At 42.0% G+C, this 20,667-nt stretch overlaps 1 protein-coding gene across 2 annotated transcripts in view; it reads right to left on the bottom strand.

The window, feature by feature from the left end:
- Positions 1-20,667, bottom strand: part of FRY (FRY microtubule binding protein) — a gene marked incomplete at its 5' end in the record, with an annotated part of 329,102 nt that overhangs the window by 15,659 nt on the left and 292,776 nt on the right. For both annotated transcript variants that reach the window (XM_082675865.1, XM_082675864.1), the window contains 7 exons: positions 4,552-4,635; positions 6,709-6,807; positions 7,979-8,128; positions 11,661-11,850; positions 13,051-13,217; positions 16,262-16,420; positions 16,972-17,172. In XM_082675865.1, coding sequence (XP_082531991.1) covers positions 4,552-4,635; positions 6,709-6,807; positions 7,979-8,128; positions 11,661-11,850; positions 13,051-13,217; positions 16,262-16,420; positions 16,972-17,172 — 1,050 coding nt within the window. The remainder of the gene's footprint in view (positions 1-4,551; positions 4,636-6,708; positions 6,808-7,978; positions 8,129-11,660; positions 11,851-13,050; positions 13,218-16,261; positions 16,421-16,971; positions 17,173-20,667) is intronic.

A 20,667-nucleotide genomic window follows, 5' to 3' on the forward strand; every position in this document is an offset into this window, starting at 1 on the left:
CTCACATCAGTCAGAATGGCCATCATCAAAAAATCTACAAACAATAAATGCTGGAGAGGGTGTGGAGAAAAGGGAACCCTCTTGCACCATTGTGGGGAATGTAAATTGATACAGCCACTATGGAGAACATTATGGAGATTCCTTAAAAAACTAAAAATAGAACTACCATACGACCCAGCAATCCCACTACTGGGCATATACCCTGAGAAAACCATATTTCAAAAAGAGTCGTGTACCAAAATGTTCATTGCAGCTCTATTTACAATAGCCAGGACATGGAAGCAACCTAAGTGTCCATCAACAGATGAATGGATAAAGAAGATGTGGCACATATATATAATGGAATGTTACTCAGCCATAAATAGGAACGAAACTGAGTTATTTGTAGTGAGGTGGATGGACCTAGAGACTATCATACAGAGTGAAGTAAGTCAGAAAGAGAAGAACAAATACCGTATGCTAACACATATATATGGAATCTAAAAAAGAAAAAAAAAGGGTCAGAAGAACCTAGGGGCAAGACGTGAATAAAGATGCAGACCTACTAGAGAATGGACTTGAGGATACAGGGAGTGGGAAGGGTAAGCTGGGACAAAGTGATAGAGTGGTATAGACATATATACGCTACCAAACAAAATAGATAGCTAGTGGGAGGCAGCCGCATAGCACAGGGAGATCAGCTTGGTGCTTTCTGACAACCTAGAGGGGTGGGATAGGGAGGGTGCGAGGGAGGGAGACGCAAGTGGGAAGAGAGATGGGGACATATGTATATGTATAACTGATTCACTTTGTTATAAAGCAGAGGCTGACACACCATTGTAAAGCAATTGTACTCCAATAAAGATGTTAAAAAAAAAAAAGCATAGCCACTCTTGTTTCTCTGTATTCTGCTCTGAAGCCAGTTCTTTGCTTATGATGTAGCCAGTTAGGTAAAAATCTGAGAGATTTTCGACATCAGAAGATAAGTCACAGTATACTATACTATATTAACTATAATTTTCATCATGCTTAATCTCTGAAAGTCACTGGTTTAAACTAAATTGGATAAAATTTAGAAAATCTAGCCAATTGTTGAAGCTTTCCTACTCAGTACTACATAGATGCATGTAATCTCCTAAGCAGGTGGGTACAATACGTACTCACCTGGTGCTAAAATCACTTGGCTCTGGCACATTCATGACTATTGCATTATATTTGTTGAGTAGGTTTTTGGACCTTGGTCATGAATATCTTTCAAAGATTTGAAAGATAAATACCTTTAAGCCTCTAATACAGATTACACACTCTGACGTAAAGTTTTTCAAGAAAACTTTCATTTCAGCAGACATTTCCTTCCTCAGTCTAGAGAAGAGATTCCTTATAGCAAAGGACTGATTGACTGTATCCGAAGGATAATGTTTAATGGGTTACAGTTTAGCTGGAGAAACATCTCGTCTTGTTCAACATTTAGCTTTTTGCTCAATTTGTAGAAGAACAGAGGTTGCAGCCTTCTCTCATTCTTGGTTAGACAGGGATAGGAAATACACAGCTAAGAGGGTTACTGTCCAAGACAACTCTAAGATGGTCTGAATGTAATAAGAAAATGTATTGCGGCTACATGTAAACTCTTGTACTTGAGTCCAAAGAGTCGAATGTTCAATTAGTGCTCAGAAATAGCTGTGGAATTAAGAGTGCGTCAACTAAAATCACTTATGGCAAATGAAGTGGCAACCTCTCTAGCTTCCCCAGGGCCAGCCCTGCAGAACCGGGGAGGTGAGCTGTGCTAACTCGCCGTAGGGTCGAGGCCGATGCCACTGCCTGGAGAGCCCAGAGCTGAGATGCTTCACCGTGTCCTACGTTTCCGTGAACTTAAACTCCCCAGCAGCAGCCGCTCCAGGATGAATTCCGCGGGCGACAGGAGAGGTCACCGCAAACCACAGTCCTTATTTAGAGGTGCTGGCTTTAAGTCATGAAGAGACCTGTCTCGCTGGGTGTGTGCAGGCGGAGAAGACACTGGTACAGCAGCGTCTGCCAAGGAGCTGCCCTCACGACAGGCGCGACTCACACGCCCGCCTTGTTCTACATCTTATTTGCTGTGCGCCGTGCCTCATTCTAGGAGAATGGGTATTGTAGTCCCCAAGTAGCCTAAATTACTCACACCTGTCTTAACAAAAGAAGCCTTCCCTCCAAAATACTTCCCACGTATTAGAAGCACTTTTCTCAAGAACACTGTTCTGTTGTTTTGTACACAAGCTACAACGACTCCTCCAAGGCCCCCTCAGGGAGTGAGGCCAGCACACGGGCCCTAGCATCTTATATACGCAGAGACTGTTCTCACTGCGGCAAAGAGGAACACTCCTGTTTTTCTTGAAAGGCACAGTTCTATTTAGCTTTCACTTCCCCATTGTGGGGCCTTAGGTGCAAAGGCACATGTTTCTATTATAAAGACAAGAACATCCTGATGACTGGCACCTGGCTCTTGCCGGCAGGGTCGGGAACTCTGTGCACAGTGGACGGTGGAGAGCCGACCAGCCCAAGGTCGCTGCTGCCACTTTAGGAAGGCAGGCCTGGTGTTGCTACCTCTTTTTTCTCTTTTTTCAAGAGATGCCAGGAATGCTGTTTTGAGTGTACGTGTGAACAATTTTAAGTTTAAACTGTTGGGTCCAATTTAAATTGTACAAGCTGAATAAAACATGTCTGGATTGGTTACAGCTTACAGGCTACCAGTGTGTAACCTTTCCTCATTACCTTGATGTCTACAACTTCATGTTGAGAATAGAAGAAAAATCAGAAAATAAATATTCAGCATCCAACAAAGAGCTATATTCTGTTCCACAAACAATTCCACAGCAATTTCTCACTTACGTTACCAGTTAAGAATGACTAGAAATCAGCTAGTGGCAAAGACCAGACCGGTTGGGGTAGGGCTTGGGGTGGGAACACTTCACACGCCTATCTGTACTTGGTCACCATCTCTGGCCGACTGACATCTCTAACTGCTCAAGAGTTTGCTAGGTTTAGTAAGGTAAGTACTATTCCATAAAGTCCACGCTTCTCTGAAATAGAATACACACGTGGAATAAGTTTTGGCATGTTGACTTCGCAATTTATATCCAGACATAGATTCTTCAAGTTAAAGCTCACTTCCTATCTCCCCCTTCCACTTGTCCCCATGCAAAGGGTGCTCAGAATAATTGGCAACTTCAGACTATTCCAGAAGATAGAGAATCTGACTTAAAAAAGAGAGCTGGAGTGAATCAGTGGAGGGTAAGCAGTGCTCTGAGGTCAAACATCTGTTGGGTTTTGCTTTGGGATGGAAGCCAAATGATAGCTCTAATCAGAAAAATAATCTCTCTTGCAACTCTGGATATAAGATCAATATTGAGATGTACTGACACTGTCATTTCTCCTCAAGGCCCACCCTGGAAACGATTTCTCATCCTCTGAAGGATGCGCACTCTAACGGGCTTTTCTAGGTGTGACAATGTCATTACAAGGTGACCTCTCTGCCTAGACCCATCAGCAGCCCCCTAACTTGTCTTCCCAAATCCACGCTTGCCCACTTCCGTCCATTTCCACAGCAGAGTGGGCGAGCCCCACTCTGATCACACCCACCTGTTACAACTTTTAATTGCCCACCATTGCTGTTCAGATAAGCACCCAAAGCCCTGCACGGTCTGGCTTGTGCAGCTTCTTCAGACTCAGACTTGTCTCCCCGTCACTGTCTACACGCCCAGCCCCACAGGCTCTGTCAGTCCTTGGAAAGGGGCAGGTTCCCTCCTGCCTCGGGGCCTTCGCACACCCACCCCCCTGCACTAGCTCAGAGCCGAGATCTCCACTTAGATGGTACCTTGTGGAGAAGCCATCCCAGACCTGCCCTCCTGGTAGGCCAGGTTCTCTTCTGTATTCTTTCATAGCTTTACTGTTCCTTCCTTTCCTTAAGGGCACTTGTCACGGTTTACACGTGCATGACTGTTGGTTAACGTCCATCTCCCTGAACAGATCAGAAGCTCCACCCGGAGCAGAATTCACTGTTGTACCCACCACGGGGGTCACAGGAGTAACTGCAGAATTGAATGATCTTAATCTGTTCACACTTTTCTGCCCAGTTTCCCTTACAATATGACGTACGTTTATAAGCCAGCTGGTCTGAGGTGTGTACTTAAAGCAATTCTAAATGAGGAAAAAAGAAGTCTGAGTGATTGCTGAAAGGTCAACAAAGACTTTCTTCATTGAAGGAACTAAGTGGTTCAGTGAAGAATTAATGACATTTGGTTTTATATTCTGAATGAAGAATAGATTTATTAGGAAATGGTTAGTATAGTTAGCGTCGAGCAGAAAGGTTATTTTTATACTTCTACTTTTCCAAAAAGAAGACCGCCCGTCCCAAATCCCATCAACACAGTCATGCTTGGTGCCAATGTCATTCTTTCTTACTCTAGAGGTGTCATGTGAATGTATGGGATGACTCATTCTGCCTCTTCCTTTTTCAAGTTCCACGCTTCTTGGGTAGATCAACACCAACACACAGTCAGAGCACAGAAAAGATAAACTCTAACAGGCTTTTATTACCTTTTCTTCTGAGTCCCCTGGTTGACAGGTAATTACTCCATCTCTTGATCCTCCTGCAAATGCTGCCTTACAGTTTGCAAGCCACTGTTGTCAGAAAGAGATACAGACATAGGTAAATTCAGTGATGTCCTAAGAATGTTCTTACAATCAATTCTGTCAGGAAAAATAGATTAAGCTTCTAATCACAGTAAAATAAAATTTTTATATAACGACTTTTTGAAAACTTTTTGGTTAAAGATTAATAATTTGAAATTAAAATATCTGCTTAGATGGGTTCAGTGATGGTCATTTAAAAATTTCAACATTTATCATTTCAGTGTTGTGATGTATCACCCTGAAGAATGGTTTCACCAGACCATTCCAAATTTATGTATAGATTAAATTCACATATGGTTAGAAACCTTTCATACGACTGAGGTTAGGAGACAGGTCCAACACTTCCTCGCAGGCTGGGTCATCCTGGACAATACATCCTGACTCATGGAACACCTTCTCCTCTGTTATTTTGAGGCGGCTTCTGGGAGGCAGGTCTATTTCACTGTAAGAAAGGCTATTATAGTAATAGCCCAGCTATTTAAAGATTCTGCCGGTCTTAAGTATCTGGAATAGTAACTAGTATAGATGTGAAAGGAACCTTTGGGCAGAAAACAATAAGCACTGAAGAACGGAAACTCACACTTGACATCAAAAGACTGGCTCGTTCACCAACCAGAATGAAAGGATTACTTTTATTAACTGATGACTGAGAAGCTGGAAATCAATGACAGCGAAAGAGCCACAGAAATAGAAGACAAAGGGAATTGTTGCAGTAGAATGTCAGAACTCTCTTTGACAGGTCATGAGATAAGAACAAGAAGAAACAAAAACCCAGTAACTTTAGAACGAATATCTTCTATGTATGACGCACTTGTGCTGGGCAGTTTACATATATTATTTCTGTTTTAAAGGCAATATCGTGTTGTGGTTACGAGCATGGACCTTTGAATCCCACAGACCTGGGTTTCAATACCGCTATGCTACCTCCTAGCTAATGAGAATAATAATAGCAACTCCCAGGGTAGTTGTAAGCATTACATGATTTAAGTTAAGAGATGTAACTTATCAGGTTGTTGGATACATAGAAAGGACTCAGGAAATGACAACTGCTATGACTGTTATAATCGTTATGTTCTTACAACAGTTCTGCAAATTACTATTATCACTGTCTTATAGATGATGAATCTGAGATGAGAGGAGGTAACTTACCCAAGGTCACTAACCCTTAAGTAACTGAGCTGCAATTTGAACTCAAGTCCATCTGACTTAAAATCCATGCTCTTTTTACAGTGACTGGTATATGATAGGAAGTGCCCCATGGAAATTACACATGGAAGTTGTTGGAAATCAGGGGGTTTGCATGGATGGTTTCTGAATCACTTCTGGCTCTAACATTTTACAATTTACATCTTTGAAGGAAGAAAAAAGTAAAGAGCAGGAGCCGAGGCCAAGAGAAACCACGGAGACGGAGAAGCAGCTACCGAGAGTGGTTAAAAGGAGAAGAGAGGGGCTTCCCTGGCGGCGCAGTGGTTGAGAGTCCGCCTGCCGATGCAGGGGACACGGGTTCGTGCCCCGGTCCGGCAGGATCCCACATGCTGCGGAGCGGCTGGGCCCGTGAGCCATGGCCGCTGAGCCTGCGCGTCCGGAGCCTGTGCTCCACAATGGGAGAGGCCACAGCAGTGAGAGGCCCGCGTACCGCAAAAAAAAAAAAAAAAGGAGAAGAGAGATGAGATCCGTCTCAACCGGTTTTGGGTGAGGCGAACACTGGAAGGAAGTAATTAACAATTTTAAATTTCTGAGAAAAGAAAAGTTATAATGTTGATAAACTGACATATTAAGCAGATACCCACTTTCCCCAATTTCTTGGTAGGGAAATTATAGGGCTAAAATCGAAAGCTGAAAAATTTCTCTTTTGTAGGTATAATTTTTATATAATCCATAGTACTGACAGTTCTGCCACCATTAAGCTGGAACTGTAGTCCTTCACAGAAGAATAGATGAAATCTGTCTTCTCCCAAAAGAGCCTCTCTTGGGTAAATCACATCGCCTCCCAAGAGCTCACAGTGGTTGGGTTCATGTGGTTTTAACTAAATGTATATGCACAGAAACATAAAAGCTTACTGAGAGGGTGGCCTCTTTTCTGTTGTTGTAGGTGTCCAAATATTCTTGCAGTTCCAAAACACTGAACTTGAGCTTGTCCAAAAGTCCACAAGAAAGGAGCTAAAGACAGCAAAATAATTTGTATTAAAACAACTTCCAGAGAGACACCTAGACAAAGGCATGGCTATGCAGAGAGAAAAGAGAAGTGTATCTAGATGTAAAGTGTGGGGCGGGGGGTTGGTAGCATCCATTTTAATAAGCTGTGCAGTTTGTAATTTAGCTCCACTATCAGCGGCAATTGCATTGGATACTGCTAATGAAAATCTCCTGTGAAAATATCCATCTTCCCCATATCAGTATAGACGGACAAATCTTAACAAGTATTCCACAGAAGCCCACATTAAGATACAGCATCCATTTTATGCATGGACTCTAGTGTCTTCATCCAGTAATACTCCAAGCAATGTGAAGACAGACCGCCAAATAGGTTTTCAAACTGATTTTGTATTTAATCTGTACTTTAAATCATTAGTATTATATTTATAAAGTCACGATTCAGCAGTCAGCCAGGGACTGTTTTAGTCATCCTTTAAACCAGCGGTCCCCAACCTTTTAGGCACCAGGGACCGGTTTCGTGGAAGATGATTTTTCTGCAGACGGGGTGGGGTGGGTGGGGGAGGGGTGGTCCAGGCAGTAATGTGAGCCGTGGGGAGCGGCAGATGGAGCTTCGCTCACCCGCCCGCCCACCCGCCGCCTACCTCGGCTCTATGGCCTGGTTCCTAACAGGCTGCGGACTGGCACCGGTCCACGGCCTGGGGGTTGGGGACTCCTGCTTTTAAACTCATCATTTGCAGTTCGGCTGGACGAATCCATCCAGAGGGCATTCAGTCTCTTGGAAGTAGGGAAAGTGGTAACATCGTTGCCTCTGGGGACCCATCCGCCTAGCCAACCTGGCATCGTGGGGACTGGCTAGGTCTGCTCTGGGGGGTTAGCTCACCATATTCTCAGCCTTCAAAGTCAAGAGTCATCGGAGAGAAGCGACAAGGCCGCGAAGGGAGCACAGAGGGGGTCCTCCTCCTGATTCCCTGCAGTGACTGCCTTGGCTTGGGCTGGCCATGCAGAGTCATTCCTGTGCCGGCCCAGGCCTCTGGGACTCATAGAACAACAGAGCGCGGCTCGCAAACACTGAGAGTGTCTTTCAAACAAACCACAACACACGTGTGCTTCCCTGAAGTTCCATACCATCAGCTGGGCAGGCCATTTGCCGCGGGAGCAGGCCTGAGATACTCACGGTCTCGGCGTCCACGAAAAGCGTGGGACACTCGGAGCAGGAGGTGAGCATCTGGGAAGAGCTGACGAACTTGGATCCGATGCCCCGGAGGTTGTCTCCAAGGTAACTGGCCGCATCACAGGTTAGGAAGCAGAACCTTTTCTGAATATTCTGAAAGGCAACATAATTACTATTTGTAAACGGCCACGTTTTAACTTTTGTACTAGAAAAAACTATTTTCTGATCTTCATAAAACTATCAAATGAGCACAGGTCCTCCATGTAGTGGCAGGGGGGGGGGTGATAGGGGCAGAGTGAATGTCTTAAGTCAAGTGAGTAATCACCCAGTGTGAACAAAGTTTCTTCCTAAAATGTCATTTCCCAATGCGTGGGTGCTCATAGAATCTTTTAAATAAATGCTGCTTTTGCTTTCTGCTGACTGTCAGCGCCGGTCGGCAGCCTGAGTCTGCCTAGAGTGTTTGTCAGATGAGTGAGAATTTCTGAGATTATTTCAATGTGGGTGAGAAGAAAAAGGTCATGAGATATAATCTGTTTCCCAAGATCACAGCTCCCTGAGATAGAGCACTAAAATGGGCCATAAAGCCTCTGACGAATGAAAGAGTAAATTCATGGGACCTGTCTCCCTGTGAGAGCGCCTCTGATTAGGAGTCTGTAACTGTCCGATAGCTTTGCACACATCAACTCATCAATCCTCACAACCAGGTGAAGGAACTGAGGTTAAGAGAGGTTAAAGGACTCAAGGTCATGCAACTAGTAAGTGAAAGAGTAAGGATGAGCTTGACTTCTAAGTTCATATCCCTTCCATTAACCTATAATGCTTCCTAAATGTTACTATTCCCCCTACACTGCCTGAAGAAAAACCATAATTGGGAAGAATCTGACTCACTGGGCCTGTGTCAGTGCCAAAATGAGAACATTTTTAGCCCCAACTTCCAACACACAACATCTTTAACAAAGGAACAAAATATTTAACCAAAAAATAATTCTGGTTGTAGGCACTGGCTTTCCCCCAAGAGATGTTGTACCTTTTGAGTTGGAGAATCTAAGCCACGAGAAATCCTCTCTGCCCTGTTATGGGGAAATTAGCAGGTCCCCAAAACAGCAGCAGGCTCTTGGTTCCTTACAAGTTATACTAGAAAAATGCCTACCATGTTACATATTGTTTATTTTTTATTTAATACCTCTGAGAATCTTGTTATAACACATAACATACGTATGCCTTTATGGTGTTTTTAGTTTTATGTGCAATTAAAAAAAAACTTGACAGAATGTTGCTGCTGAAAGGAACAGGAAATGCCACGTGTCACCAGCTAGTGGAGTGGCAGAGCCGGGAGTAGGATCCAGGTCCTGCAAATAGTTTGGTTTCTTTCCATCTTACTTAAGGATATGGTGAGATCTGGGCTCATTTTTGTATTAAAAAAATTTTTTTGGCTGTTCTGAGCAGCTTGCAGGATCTTAATTCCCTGACCAGGGATCGAACCTGTGCCCCCTGCAGTGGCAGCGTGGAGTCCTAACCACTGGACCACCAGGGAAGTCCCTGGGTTTGTTTTTTATTGTACTGAGAAGCTAGATCTTTCAGGGAACTTCAGAGCCACATATGACTTCCATATAAAAATATCATATAATTTGGTGACACTGTGTGATCAAATGACAATATTCTAACACAGGAGCAGCAGGAAGGAAATACACTGACTGAGACACTTGGAAAGCCACCCATGCTGGACCTTTAGAAACCATTTCCTTGTTTTTAAAACCAAATTATTTTTGCAATTACCTGCTCTCTACCCTGTCCAAAATCCAACCAAATACAGGGAAACGTGGTGTCCAGACTCACAGGAAAAATGTTAGAAAACAGTAAACAGCCATGGTGAGGACATGACGAAAGATTAACAGACTGCATGTCTGAAATGTGTTTCATTTCCAGCATATTGGATTAATACCGATTTTGCTAGCCGTGTTGCTCTCAATCACAGAGCATTTGATGGCAGCTGAGAAAGTTCTTAAAGCTAAATGTAATATTAAAAACTGAAATAGGAGGTACACATTCGTATTATTATTATTGTGCATAAGCTCCTTAGAAATTGGTCCAATACGCTGATGAAAAAAATCCAAACCCCAATGTACCTCCCAGGGCCCAGCCCCACGTCCCAGCTCACATGACAGTCTATTGCCGTACTGGCATTAAGTCAGAAACTGTACGTTTAAGATTTACATTAAAAAGGTTTTTTTCCCCCATTCATTCTTTCTGCATTTACTGAGCAGCTACTGTGTGTGAGCCACTGTGTGCCAGCTGCTGGGGAATCAAAGCAAGACACCATTACCTGCCCTTTCCCGGGAGACAGACACCTAAACAAGTATGACAAGTATAACAGAAACAACTACAATTGGCTCGGGATCCCAAGCGTGTGTGGGGGCCAGGCAGAAAGAGGTAAAGGAAGGCGTCATTCACTGAAGTGACAGCCGATCAGGGATTTGCATGTCATTGGGAGCACAGCTGTGGGAAAAGAGGGGATGACAGTTGTCGGCAGAGGGAAAAGTACTGCTCAGGACTATAAAATTGAGCAGGAAGGGTCTAGCAACTGTAATAAGAAAAAATTACTACAACAGGCAAACTTAAATATACATTATTAACCATTATTTACAAATTGACTTTAGAACAATATAATGAATTACTTTGCTCCTGAATCCTTAACAATTAAATGTACCTCAAATGGTAGCTTGTGGATAGTAGTTGTTGTTCTAAAATTTCCGTCTGGCTTCATGTTAGGGTGTTTCTGGATTCTCATCTTTCAGCAGCCCATTGTTTTCTGTCTTAAGGCTAACAGTCCCTCCAGCCCCCAGTGCATCTCAGACACCACCTCAGTTTTTGTCCATTCAGTTTTCTAACAGGTCTCACGAAAAGTAAATTGAAAACCTTGAGAGACAGCAGCACGAATAACACTCAGAATACTGAGAAACTAGCTCTGAGTACTACTGGTATATACTTCTCCTAAATGGAAGGGCCTCCAGGCTCAAAAACCAAGTTGACTTTTATGTTAACTAAATTATGGCTTCCTGAATTTGAAATCATTTAAAGCAGATGATCCCAGTTTTTTCATTTTCCACTTTTTATGTAATTCCTCATTTCCCTGCCTTTCCCATGGCTCTTCCTGAAGGAGATCAGAGGGCTCCATCCCTCAGTCCAACTACGTTACCTTGCCTATCTCGTGATATACTCAGCAGAACTCAACCTCTAGAAAAGTTTCACTGGCTGGCACGTTGAAGGACTTCATGGTGGGGAAAGATAAAAGACAAGGAAAAACACAGTGAATTAAAAAGACAGAGGAGAGGTCTAAGCGGAAAGAAGAGATGGAGGCTGGGCTTGGCAGAAGGTGCCACCCTGTGGTCCTGAAGACCTGGCTGCCTGCCTGGGACTGATGATGCCAGTGAAAACCAGAGTGGGGGAGCGAGGGGCACAGCACGGCGGCCTGAATCCCTGAGCGCAGCGTGTCCACAGTGCCAGCCTGAGAAGGCTGAGTAGATGAAGGTTGAGGAGAAGAAAGGATGAAGTCAGAGGAGACTGAAGGATGTCAGGAGGACAAAGTAGTATAAACCCTGCACTTAACCCCTTCAGTTGGAGGCCGGCTGGCTCCCCGGAGACCGAAGCCCCTGCGCGTCTGTGGCCCCCTCCGCGGGCGCCGTACCTTGAACAAGGAGGAGAACACGTGGAACGTGTACACAGCGCAGGAGCCGTCCGAGTCGCACAGCAGCTGGTTGACATGACTGCGCCACGCCTCCTCCGCGTCGTCACAGGCCGCGGGCTGAAACGCAGCGAGGATGGCCGAGAAGAAGGGCGAGGGGGGCGGCGAGACTCCTCTCTCCCCTTCTCCAAAGCTGGAACGAAGGCAAACGGCAGCGTCAGGAAGTGGCGTCCTCCTCTCCTTTGCCAGCCTGTGTTAGTTCTCACCCCGAGGCACCCATTCTGCCCACTCCTCCCGCTCGGGTCGCTTTGGGAGCCTGGCTCCCATTCAGAGGTCTCTCCAAGATTCTTTTCTGACTCTAGAAAAGAGAATTTTCACCTGTAGAATTTCTGGTATTCCTCCCACTCGGATTTCCTTTACAGATTCGGTGCCTCTTTTAGCCTTCAGTAACTGCCCCTCACTTTCCTGGACAGCCTTTCCCCGCACACAGGATACATTCATTCCTGTGCTGTGGCCCATTGCAGTCCTCTTCATTTTTCAATACAATAAGTGATAAGTAAATTTCTGAATCTTTTCACTTTTCGTTTGTGGAGGGACAGTATTAGTGGGTGCAGATACATAAATGCCCAGAAGAAAAGGGCAGAGAGAGGAAAGGAAATGAAAAAAGAGAAATGCAGGGGGAGACAGAGAGGAACGAAGAAAGGAGAGAAGAATGAACGAACTGTGAAAAGTCAAAGTTCTTCTCTAGGTATCACCGTAAGCTGTTTCTCTGATGGACGGATATGGGTCACCATAACAGAAGGCCTCTGTCCAGCCACATCAGAAGCTTTTACTTCATTCTTATTTTCACCGTTCAGAGGAGTGATTTTAGGATTCTGACTTTCTTCTCCTAAAGTAAATCTGTAGCATTATTATTTGTGATTTATTCTAGATGCCACATTAGTGGGGTTTTTAAAAATCTATCCTCTCTATATTTTTTCCTATTTGTATTCTGACTAGATCTCACTTGTCTCAGAAATGTCAGCCATGAGGCTGAAAGCCACCCACTTAAAAAAAGAGTAGGTATTTGGCTCAGAAGGGGCCTCTTGTTCTGGTCTTTTAACTCAAAATGAAAAGAACTCCCTATTTCCAAGCCTTGCCAAGCTTGCCTATTTTCAAAGCTTACAAGGCCTGGACCATGTCCCCAGGCTCCCCTCTGGCTTTTTACGTTACTCCAGGGCTTTATGGGTTCCGCATAGGCCCTGCTCTGGGGTTGGAGGATTCCCACCCGCCAAGAGCCCTCCAAGTTATATGTCCGCTTGGACTCCTTTGTTAGGAAGTCCCAGCAGCACAAGCCTGACATTTAGCTGGAGTGAGAGTGAAGCCAGCACGATGTGCCCTGTACACTCTTCACCTGGCAAGAGTAAACTGGTCCAGCGCTCGACTGCCTTTTTCTTCTGCCTCGGTCATATCCAGGCTGAAGCTATCGCTGCATTCGAACGTTGCCGGGAGCTCGTTGATGGAGCTGGAAAGATCATCCTCGTGCACGGTGGTGTCCTCCGCCTCCTGGGCAGCGCTGACCTGGGAACATAAAAAGAGAAAAGGATCCCCCCAATATGTAAGACTATCCATAGGAAAATCTGCAATCCTGAGAGTAATAGAAATTGGGGGCATTTGTCTTCTAGCTACGGTAGAGTCAATTTCTATAACTGAGCTCAAGAATTCTCTGAAGTACTGTTCTTTATCTTCTTTTCAGTCTTTTCCGGGAGAGTTCGCAAAGAGGCTCTCAGTAGATTACCATATTTGACCCACGCTTATGAAGTATAAAATGCTAAACTTGGAAGAGACCGTAGAGACCCCCTGGTCCAATCTCCGTATTTTATAGACGAGGAAACAGCTGCTCCACGTGGGAAAAGGACGTGCCTAATATCAGGTATATAATCAGAGCCAGAGCTGGGACTAGACACACCATCTCTGATTCAGAACTCTTTTCATTGTACAACCCCAGTCTTCTAAAGCAAGTTATCTGGAGTTAACTCTCCAATATATTATATAATATGTCCAATATTACCTATGGAAACTAGAATTTAGAATTGTCAGTGCCTGGCATAATAAAGGCTCCAGAAGTGTCTGCGGTGCTCACAAGTGATCCAGAGTTATTCACCAAGCCTGCCACGTTGACAGGCCTTTCCATGCTGAAAATCCTCCGAGATCCATATACACATATGCTTTACTCTTGGGAATATCCCTTGAAGATAATAGATATGAGAGGCTGCTCTCACGTTGCTACAAAATGTAGAATGATCTGCGAGATGAAAGGGCTCTAGGGCAGGCAGAGCTGGGATCGCCGAGGGGCAGGAAAAAGACGTAGCAAGTCAAATGGAAAAAGAGGCTGGGCTTGAACCTGGGCCAGGGGGAATCATCTGGAGAACTGATTGTTCTTTGGGAGAGGAAGGAAGGCAACTGGATCACAGAGCAGAAGAGGAGAGGAAGAAATCACACATACGTGGTTCAGTGAGTCATTTTCTTAAAACAAAAACAAAATCAAGGCGAAATAGATGTATATATGAATTAGAGAGTTATCGTGGGCTGACATCTGGCTGCCCATTTAGTATTTTGGGTCTAGGATTAAATAGGGAAATTAGAAATGTTTACAGATATGTTAGAGAAATAGGTTATCTCATGTCTTTGAAGGAATTGCTCATAAATACTGTGTTTCAGAGGCGTATCCATATCTGCTGCTTCTTGCTTTTTATTTATTTTATTTTTTTTTTTTATCTTTAAAACATTTACTATTGCCATTAAAAAATATTTAGTTTCTGTCCAGTTAGAATTTCATTAATGGTCCACTTCATATAATTTTTGTTGTTGTTGTTAAAAACTCATTTATCCTTTACCCCAAATTATGAATGTAAACAGTAACTGTCTAGGTTGATAGCCATGCAGTTAACCAGCTTAATTTTGGCCAGAAGATTCACTGCTTTCTTGTGTCTGATGAGTGGGCAGAGCACTATATTTTATTTTATTATTTATTTATTTTTAAATTAATTTTTATTGGAGTATAGTTGATTTACATCTTCCTGCTTTTTAAAACTAGAGTGGTTCCAACGAGACTGCTGACTGGCCTGGGTTATTAGTGTATATAGACTTAATCTATTAGGGGTGGGCTGAGTTCTTATAAAAATATTTTCTATTTTCTCTTTCTGACATCACAGATACATCAAACATTGCAGAAGCCCAGCTGATGTGAAAAACAGATATAGCTTTTCAGAAATTAGACTCAGCCTTTCCTTGACAGAATCCTTGATAGATTTCTGTGTGAGTCCATGAAAATATTACTCCTTAGGCAATGCTTTGTATAAGGAATTATATAACTTAGCATTCAAAATAGAAAAGTTGAGAAAATGACTATTGCAAGACTGAGAAATAATAAATGCTAATAACTTCACATTTATTTTGTGATGTCCTTTCCATGAAGTTTAATCTCAGACAGTTTTCTTTCTGGCCCCTTTTTTGGCTAAAAAAGGACTCTGCTAATTCTAAGAATCCTAAGCATAGTCCTTTTGCAATGGGGAAGTCTTAGAAATAATTAGTTTTTAAGCTTCAATATTTTTAGGTGATTGCAGTTTCATTGGTTGCCCTTGGTTTAAAGTAGATTAGATTTTGCTAGATCACAGACATACTTTTTAGCACACTGTAAAAGAATACAGAATAGCCAGTATTATATTTTTCTAGTAGAAGCATCAGAAAGAATATACTTTTGTAAATTTTTTTCTATTTCATTTTCTCCTTAAACTTATACCACCATAACCAAACTAAAGATAAAGAAAACTTTATCCTAACAGCAATAGGTTATTTTGGTATTTCTAATGTAAGAAAATAAAATTCTGTACTAATGGGCATTTATGTGGGCACACATGTGAACACAGTGTGGGAGTTGATAGTTTTATGGACAAGGTCATTTATGGAAATATTGATAAAATAAACCTTAAATGAAATACACATTTTTAGATTTTTTTTTTTTAAAGCTGACCTTTTAAATCAGGAAATTGTATCCATTTACTTACTTTTCTCCTCAGAGAGCCTGGCTAGGACAGTTTTGTGCATAATACTGTGATTGATATTGAAAATTCTGATAGTCAGCCAAAGGCGAGAACAGAATCAATGTACAGATTGTAAAATTGGTTCCCACATAGGAAAAAATTCCCCCCCGATACACGCATACACCCACACCTCACTTAGCAGATTGTTTTATAAAAGTCATGACAAAGAACAGCAGTTTCCCAGTCTCAGCAATCTCCGACATATACCAATTTGTTTTGCCATTAATCAAATGGCAAAACACGACCAGTGTTTGTGCTCTATGGAAAATGCAAAATGTTTCATTTTAAAAGGACCTCAAATCAAATCTCCTTCAACCAACAGCAAGATGGCCACTCAGATCTGTGAGAATAAAGCAACTTCAAAACCTAGGTTTAGGGGCACAAACTCAACTACTTCAAAAAAGAAAGAAAGAAAATAAAGATAGTCCCTCCACTTATAACCTGCTAAGAATGCTCAGAAAATTGGAAGTACATTTTTTTTTTAAAGAAAACGACAATCAACGATTGCCAAAATCTCTTCACCTTTGAACCCTCAGAAATCTGAAGATTATTCATGTCAGGCAGAGAAGCGTCAAAGCTAGCCATTCTGGTGTTAAAGGCATGAGGGTCAGCGGGGGTCATATCGCAGGTGGTCGTGAGTTCCATGGGATGAGTCTCTTCAGAAGGGGAGAGATTCATGATCTGTTGAGAAAGCATAGGAAATAAAACAGAGTGTGGCGTTCCCATTCTTTAAAAGCTCTAATTATTCTTTACATAAGAGTACAAACCAATGTACAAGCTAGTTTTTGGTGGACAGGTAATAACTGTTTTACATACTTCACTGTCATTAGAACTTAAGCACACTGGCTGGCAAGGCCCAGCACTGAGCAATACAAACACTTCTATTTCCAGATAACCCCATCAAAATGTCTGTGTCATATTTCCTCAAACTTCAGATGTCTGAGGAATTAAAAAAAAAAAAAGATTTCAGCATAATAAAAGTTTTTTGGGGAAAAGCTAGGCCTGAACGGATTTGATGGCATTCAGGGCTTATAAAAACCCCAGTGTTTGTTTCCATTCGCAACCTACAGAGAAGAGACCGGTTAGAATCAGACACCACCTTATGTTTCAGAGTTGAGTTTAGCAGCTGTAGCAAGTTTCTTTAGCTGCAACTGGAAACTGCACTACTGCTTGAATCACAAAAAGAAGTCTCCCAACGTCTTGGGAAGAGTAGGTGGAGAGTTCCTACTTACTAGGTCAGCGTGCTCCAGGATCTGGCTGGTGGTGAGATCCTCCTCTTCGGAGGACTCATCGGAATCCTCGTGGTTCATTTTATTTAGGCTGGGAGAACTTCCTGAAAGCTGGCGCTCCTCCAGAAGCTGCATATCGCACTTGTCCAGACTATCCAGAGAACGCCTGCGGACTCCCCAGTTGAAATTGTCCATACTCTCGCCCTGAAATCACACCATCAGCTGCTTTTTTAAGGCCCGAATCCTCCTGCACTCACGCCTTTACACAGTCGATTAGCCACAGCTTAGTAATAAAATTTTTCATTATGAACTCTCAAGCCCTCATGGCCTTGGGCACCAAACATTTTGCTCACATGATGTGAAAGGTAGTAAGAAGCACACTGTTTTCACCAAAATGAGGATTAAATCATAGGTAGACATGATATACACTCTACTCTGGCACAGTGGGTAACGTCTTGTGTTTTAACAAGTTGATTTTGGGATACTCTCTAAATGATCCGTGTTAACAAAAATCTGTCAGAACGAGACTGTTAATATTAAAACAACTTCAAAAGAGATGTTCCCTCCCCAAACCCCGCCCCTGTTTAGTACTCTTTTCAGAAGGAGAAAAAGTAGGAGCTCCGCCTGTGGCACGTTCCACACCCCCTGGGTATTAAGTAGAAGAGCATTAGGTAAACATTCCAGGCTGTTTCTGCCGCAGCAGTTTTCACAGATAAAATGCAGCGTTAAGGGGTATCAGAGAGCAGCTGGGCACAGTCGGACAATCATGCACTACGCAGAGGCCAGAGCAGCAAGGCTTCAGTTTTGTTTTAGGCTCATCTTTAAATAATTGTCCCAATATAGAAAACAGTTCCTTCCCTAGACCTGAATGGACTGACTCGGTACCAAGGATTATTGCTGGATTGTACATTTGCACTGAGAACTGGGCTAAGTGGCAATGTAGAGTGTTAAAGATTTTAGATACAGCTCAGATTTTCTCTACAAACCATCAGATATTAAATAAGCTTATGTGATGCACATAAAATTTTTTTTCTGAAAACCAATCTGGGTTTTATTTTTCTCTCTGTTAAGATAGGAATAAAGCTAGAGAAATATTACTAGCTCATTGGTGAGCAAATTTTAACCTAAACAAATAGGTAATCTGAATAAAATCTAGCACAGGATCTTATTTATATCAGTCATTTGAAACACTGATGGTTCACTGACATAAATAACTTTTTTTAAAATGTGATGTTTTATTTATTTTATTTTATTTTTTTGTATTCTGGCCATACCGCATGGCATGTGGGATGGTTCCCCGACCAGGGATTGAACCTGGGCCTCTGCAGTGAAAGCACCGAATCCTAACCACTATGCCGCCAGGGAACTCCCATAAATAACTTTCTGATGAGAGCTCAGTAAATAGCATAATAATATAATTTCAGTGAGAGATGTAAATTACTATTAAAATTAATGAGCATTAACTTTATTAATTTTCCTCTGATTTTAAGGGTCTATTTTTTCTGGCTCCTAATGAAATGAATCTTACCATTCTCACAGATCTCTCATATAATAGATGCTTAGCTTTTCCAAAGTCTGTTTTGGCTATTCATGGTGGAAGGCAACAGGTAAGAATCCTGAACACATTCTGGATATGATATGGAAATTAGCATTATTCACCCCATTTATGATATTTATGATTGTTCTTAGGACTGTTTGATTATAAGACTCAGAATATGCTTTCCATAGTTTATAGCTGTATTTGTACCTTTTATCTGTAAGTGCTGTGATAAATTACCACCAAATGATTTTTTTTCCTGGTAGAAAAGGCTGACTGTTGTGCTGGTGTTTTAAAATAGCTGTTTCAGTGAAAAAATGAAAAAAATGTGGAAGAGGCAAGAGTTCTAGGAAGAAAAAGAAAACTCAATGTGTGAAGAAATAAAGAGGGTAAAGAAAAATGAGATTACAATACGGAGAAAAAAGAATGTAAAAGTTACTGGGAAAAACGTACAACTGTAAAACCTAATTCCCAAAACAGATTCTCTTCTACCAAATCAATGGATGGGTTAGATGAACTCAGGCAGCAGTTCTGGATGTCTCCCACAACTGAACCTGGGCTGCACTGAGCTTGCAGAGAAATACAGACACCTAGGGCCAGAGAATGCTACACTGGGTATAGACTGCCATTGCTGTTAATTTGATTGCAGCTCAGGTGAAGATCTGAATCAATCAGGCATGGGAACTGGGAGTCAGGGAAGTTGTTCTTGCAGGAACAATATCTGGGTGTCTTGCAAGAGGATGCAATACCTCCATTAGAGGCAAAGATGTTGAAACTGTTTCCTCGGTGGTAGCTGAGGGGTTGAGATGGAACAGTAGCCTAGTCTACGTTAAAGTCGGTGGTGATTAAAAGTCAACTGGGCCTTCTCATAGCACAGGAATACCCCTATTGGGAGAGCCACCTTCCAACTTCCCCACACCCAAATGTCACATTTGCATTTTATGTTACCTACAAGGTCAAAAGCCAAAAGAGTGTTTCACTGATTAAGTGAGATTTTCTATGTGTGAGAAAATTTAGAAGATGGCTAACTATTCCTGATGGACAATTTGCATATGTCAGTTATCAAACTTAAATAACCACTCAGGATTTACACTGAGATGAGAAAGTATTCACGACTGACTGTTCCAGAAATGTTGGAAATCGTATTCTTTGATCCTGGAGTTCCAAAAAATAAGAATTATTGTTGAAGGAACTTGGATGGTCAAAATATGTTCTCCCAAATGTACCTACTTAGAGTAAGTCTATATGACATAGATACAGGGTGATTATAGGTCAGTTTGCCCAGGATAATGCCAGCTTATGCCTGTTGTCTGAGTGTAATTATTACCGGGCCCCTTTTTCTTGAAAAGGGTCCTCATTTGGATGAAATTTAATATAGTCACCATCCAAAGATAGCTCCTAATTCCTGGAAAATAAAAGGAATTGACTGGCAGTATATGTGGTATATTGTTAGATGCAGCTTCTTGATTTCACTTTTAATAAAAGAATTTAACAGCAAAACCAATCCAGCTGTGCAACTGCCTAATGAGAAATTATAGGATTTCCATAGATCACATTTAAAAACTCACTCTCTCTCAAGAGATATAATCATGCAACTTCCAGAACTAAACATATAAAGATTTTAAAACTATCTCATATTTATACCTCAGAAAATATTTCCCTTCTACAGCAACCAAGAAAAATACTTCTATCACACACATCTCAGTGTAAATGTGCAAATAGGCATACATACTCTCGAAGGGGGGAAAAAGCAGTTATGCAGTTATAAATCTGCAATGATGCAAAACATCTACTAGTGCATCTGAATTGAAAATAGCATCGTCTTACCTGAAGTTCCTGTGTAGCAGATTGAATGGACAGAAAAACAAATAAGAGGTCTATTTAAAATGATTATATTAGATACTCAAGTGCATTTGTCTTAGTTTTAACACAACAGCAACTAACAGTGCTAACAGTATATATGTCAGTAGATGCAACTTAAAGAAAAAGACAAAGATACACTAACCCCATAAAGAAAAATTAGTATGAAACACCGGAAATTCCAAACCTCTTAGCGGTGGATGATGTAGTTGGTTAACAAATCATAAATAAAATTTCTGAAATAGCTTTCCACTTCAGTGACAACTTTGGTCTCCTCAACACTTTTTTTTTGGAATGCCTGA

Source organism: Grampus griseus (assembly GCF_964374135.1).
Source record: "Grampus griseus genome assembly, chromosome: 18".
In the NCBI taxonomy this organism is placed as follows: Eukaryota; Metazoa; Chordata; class Mammalia; order Artiodactyla; family Delphinidae; genus Grampus; species Grampus griseus.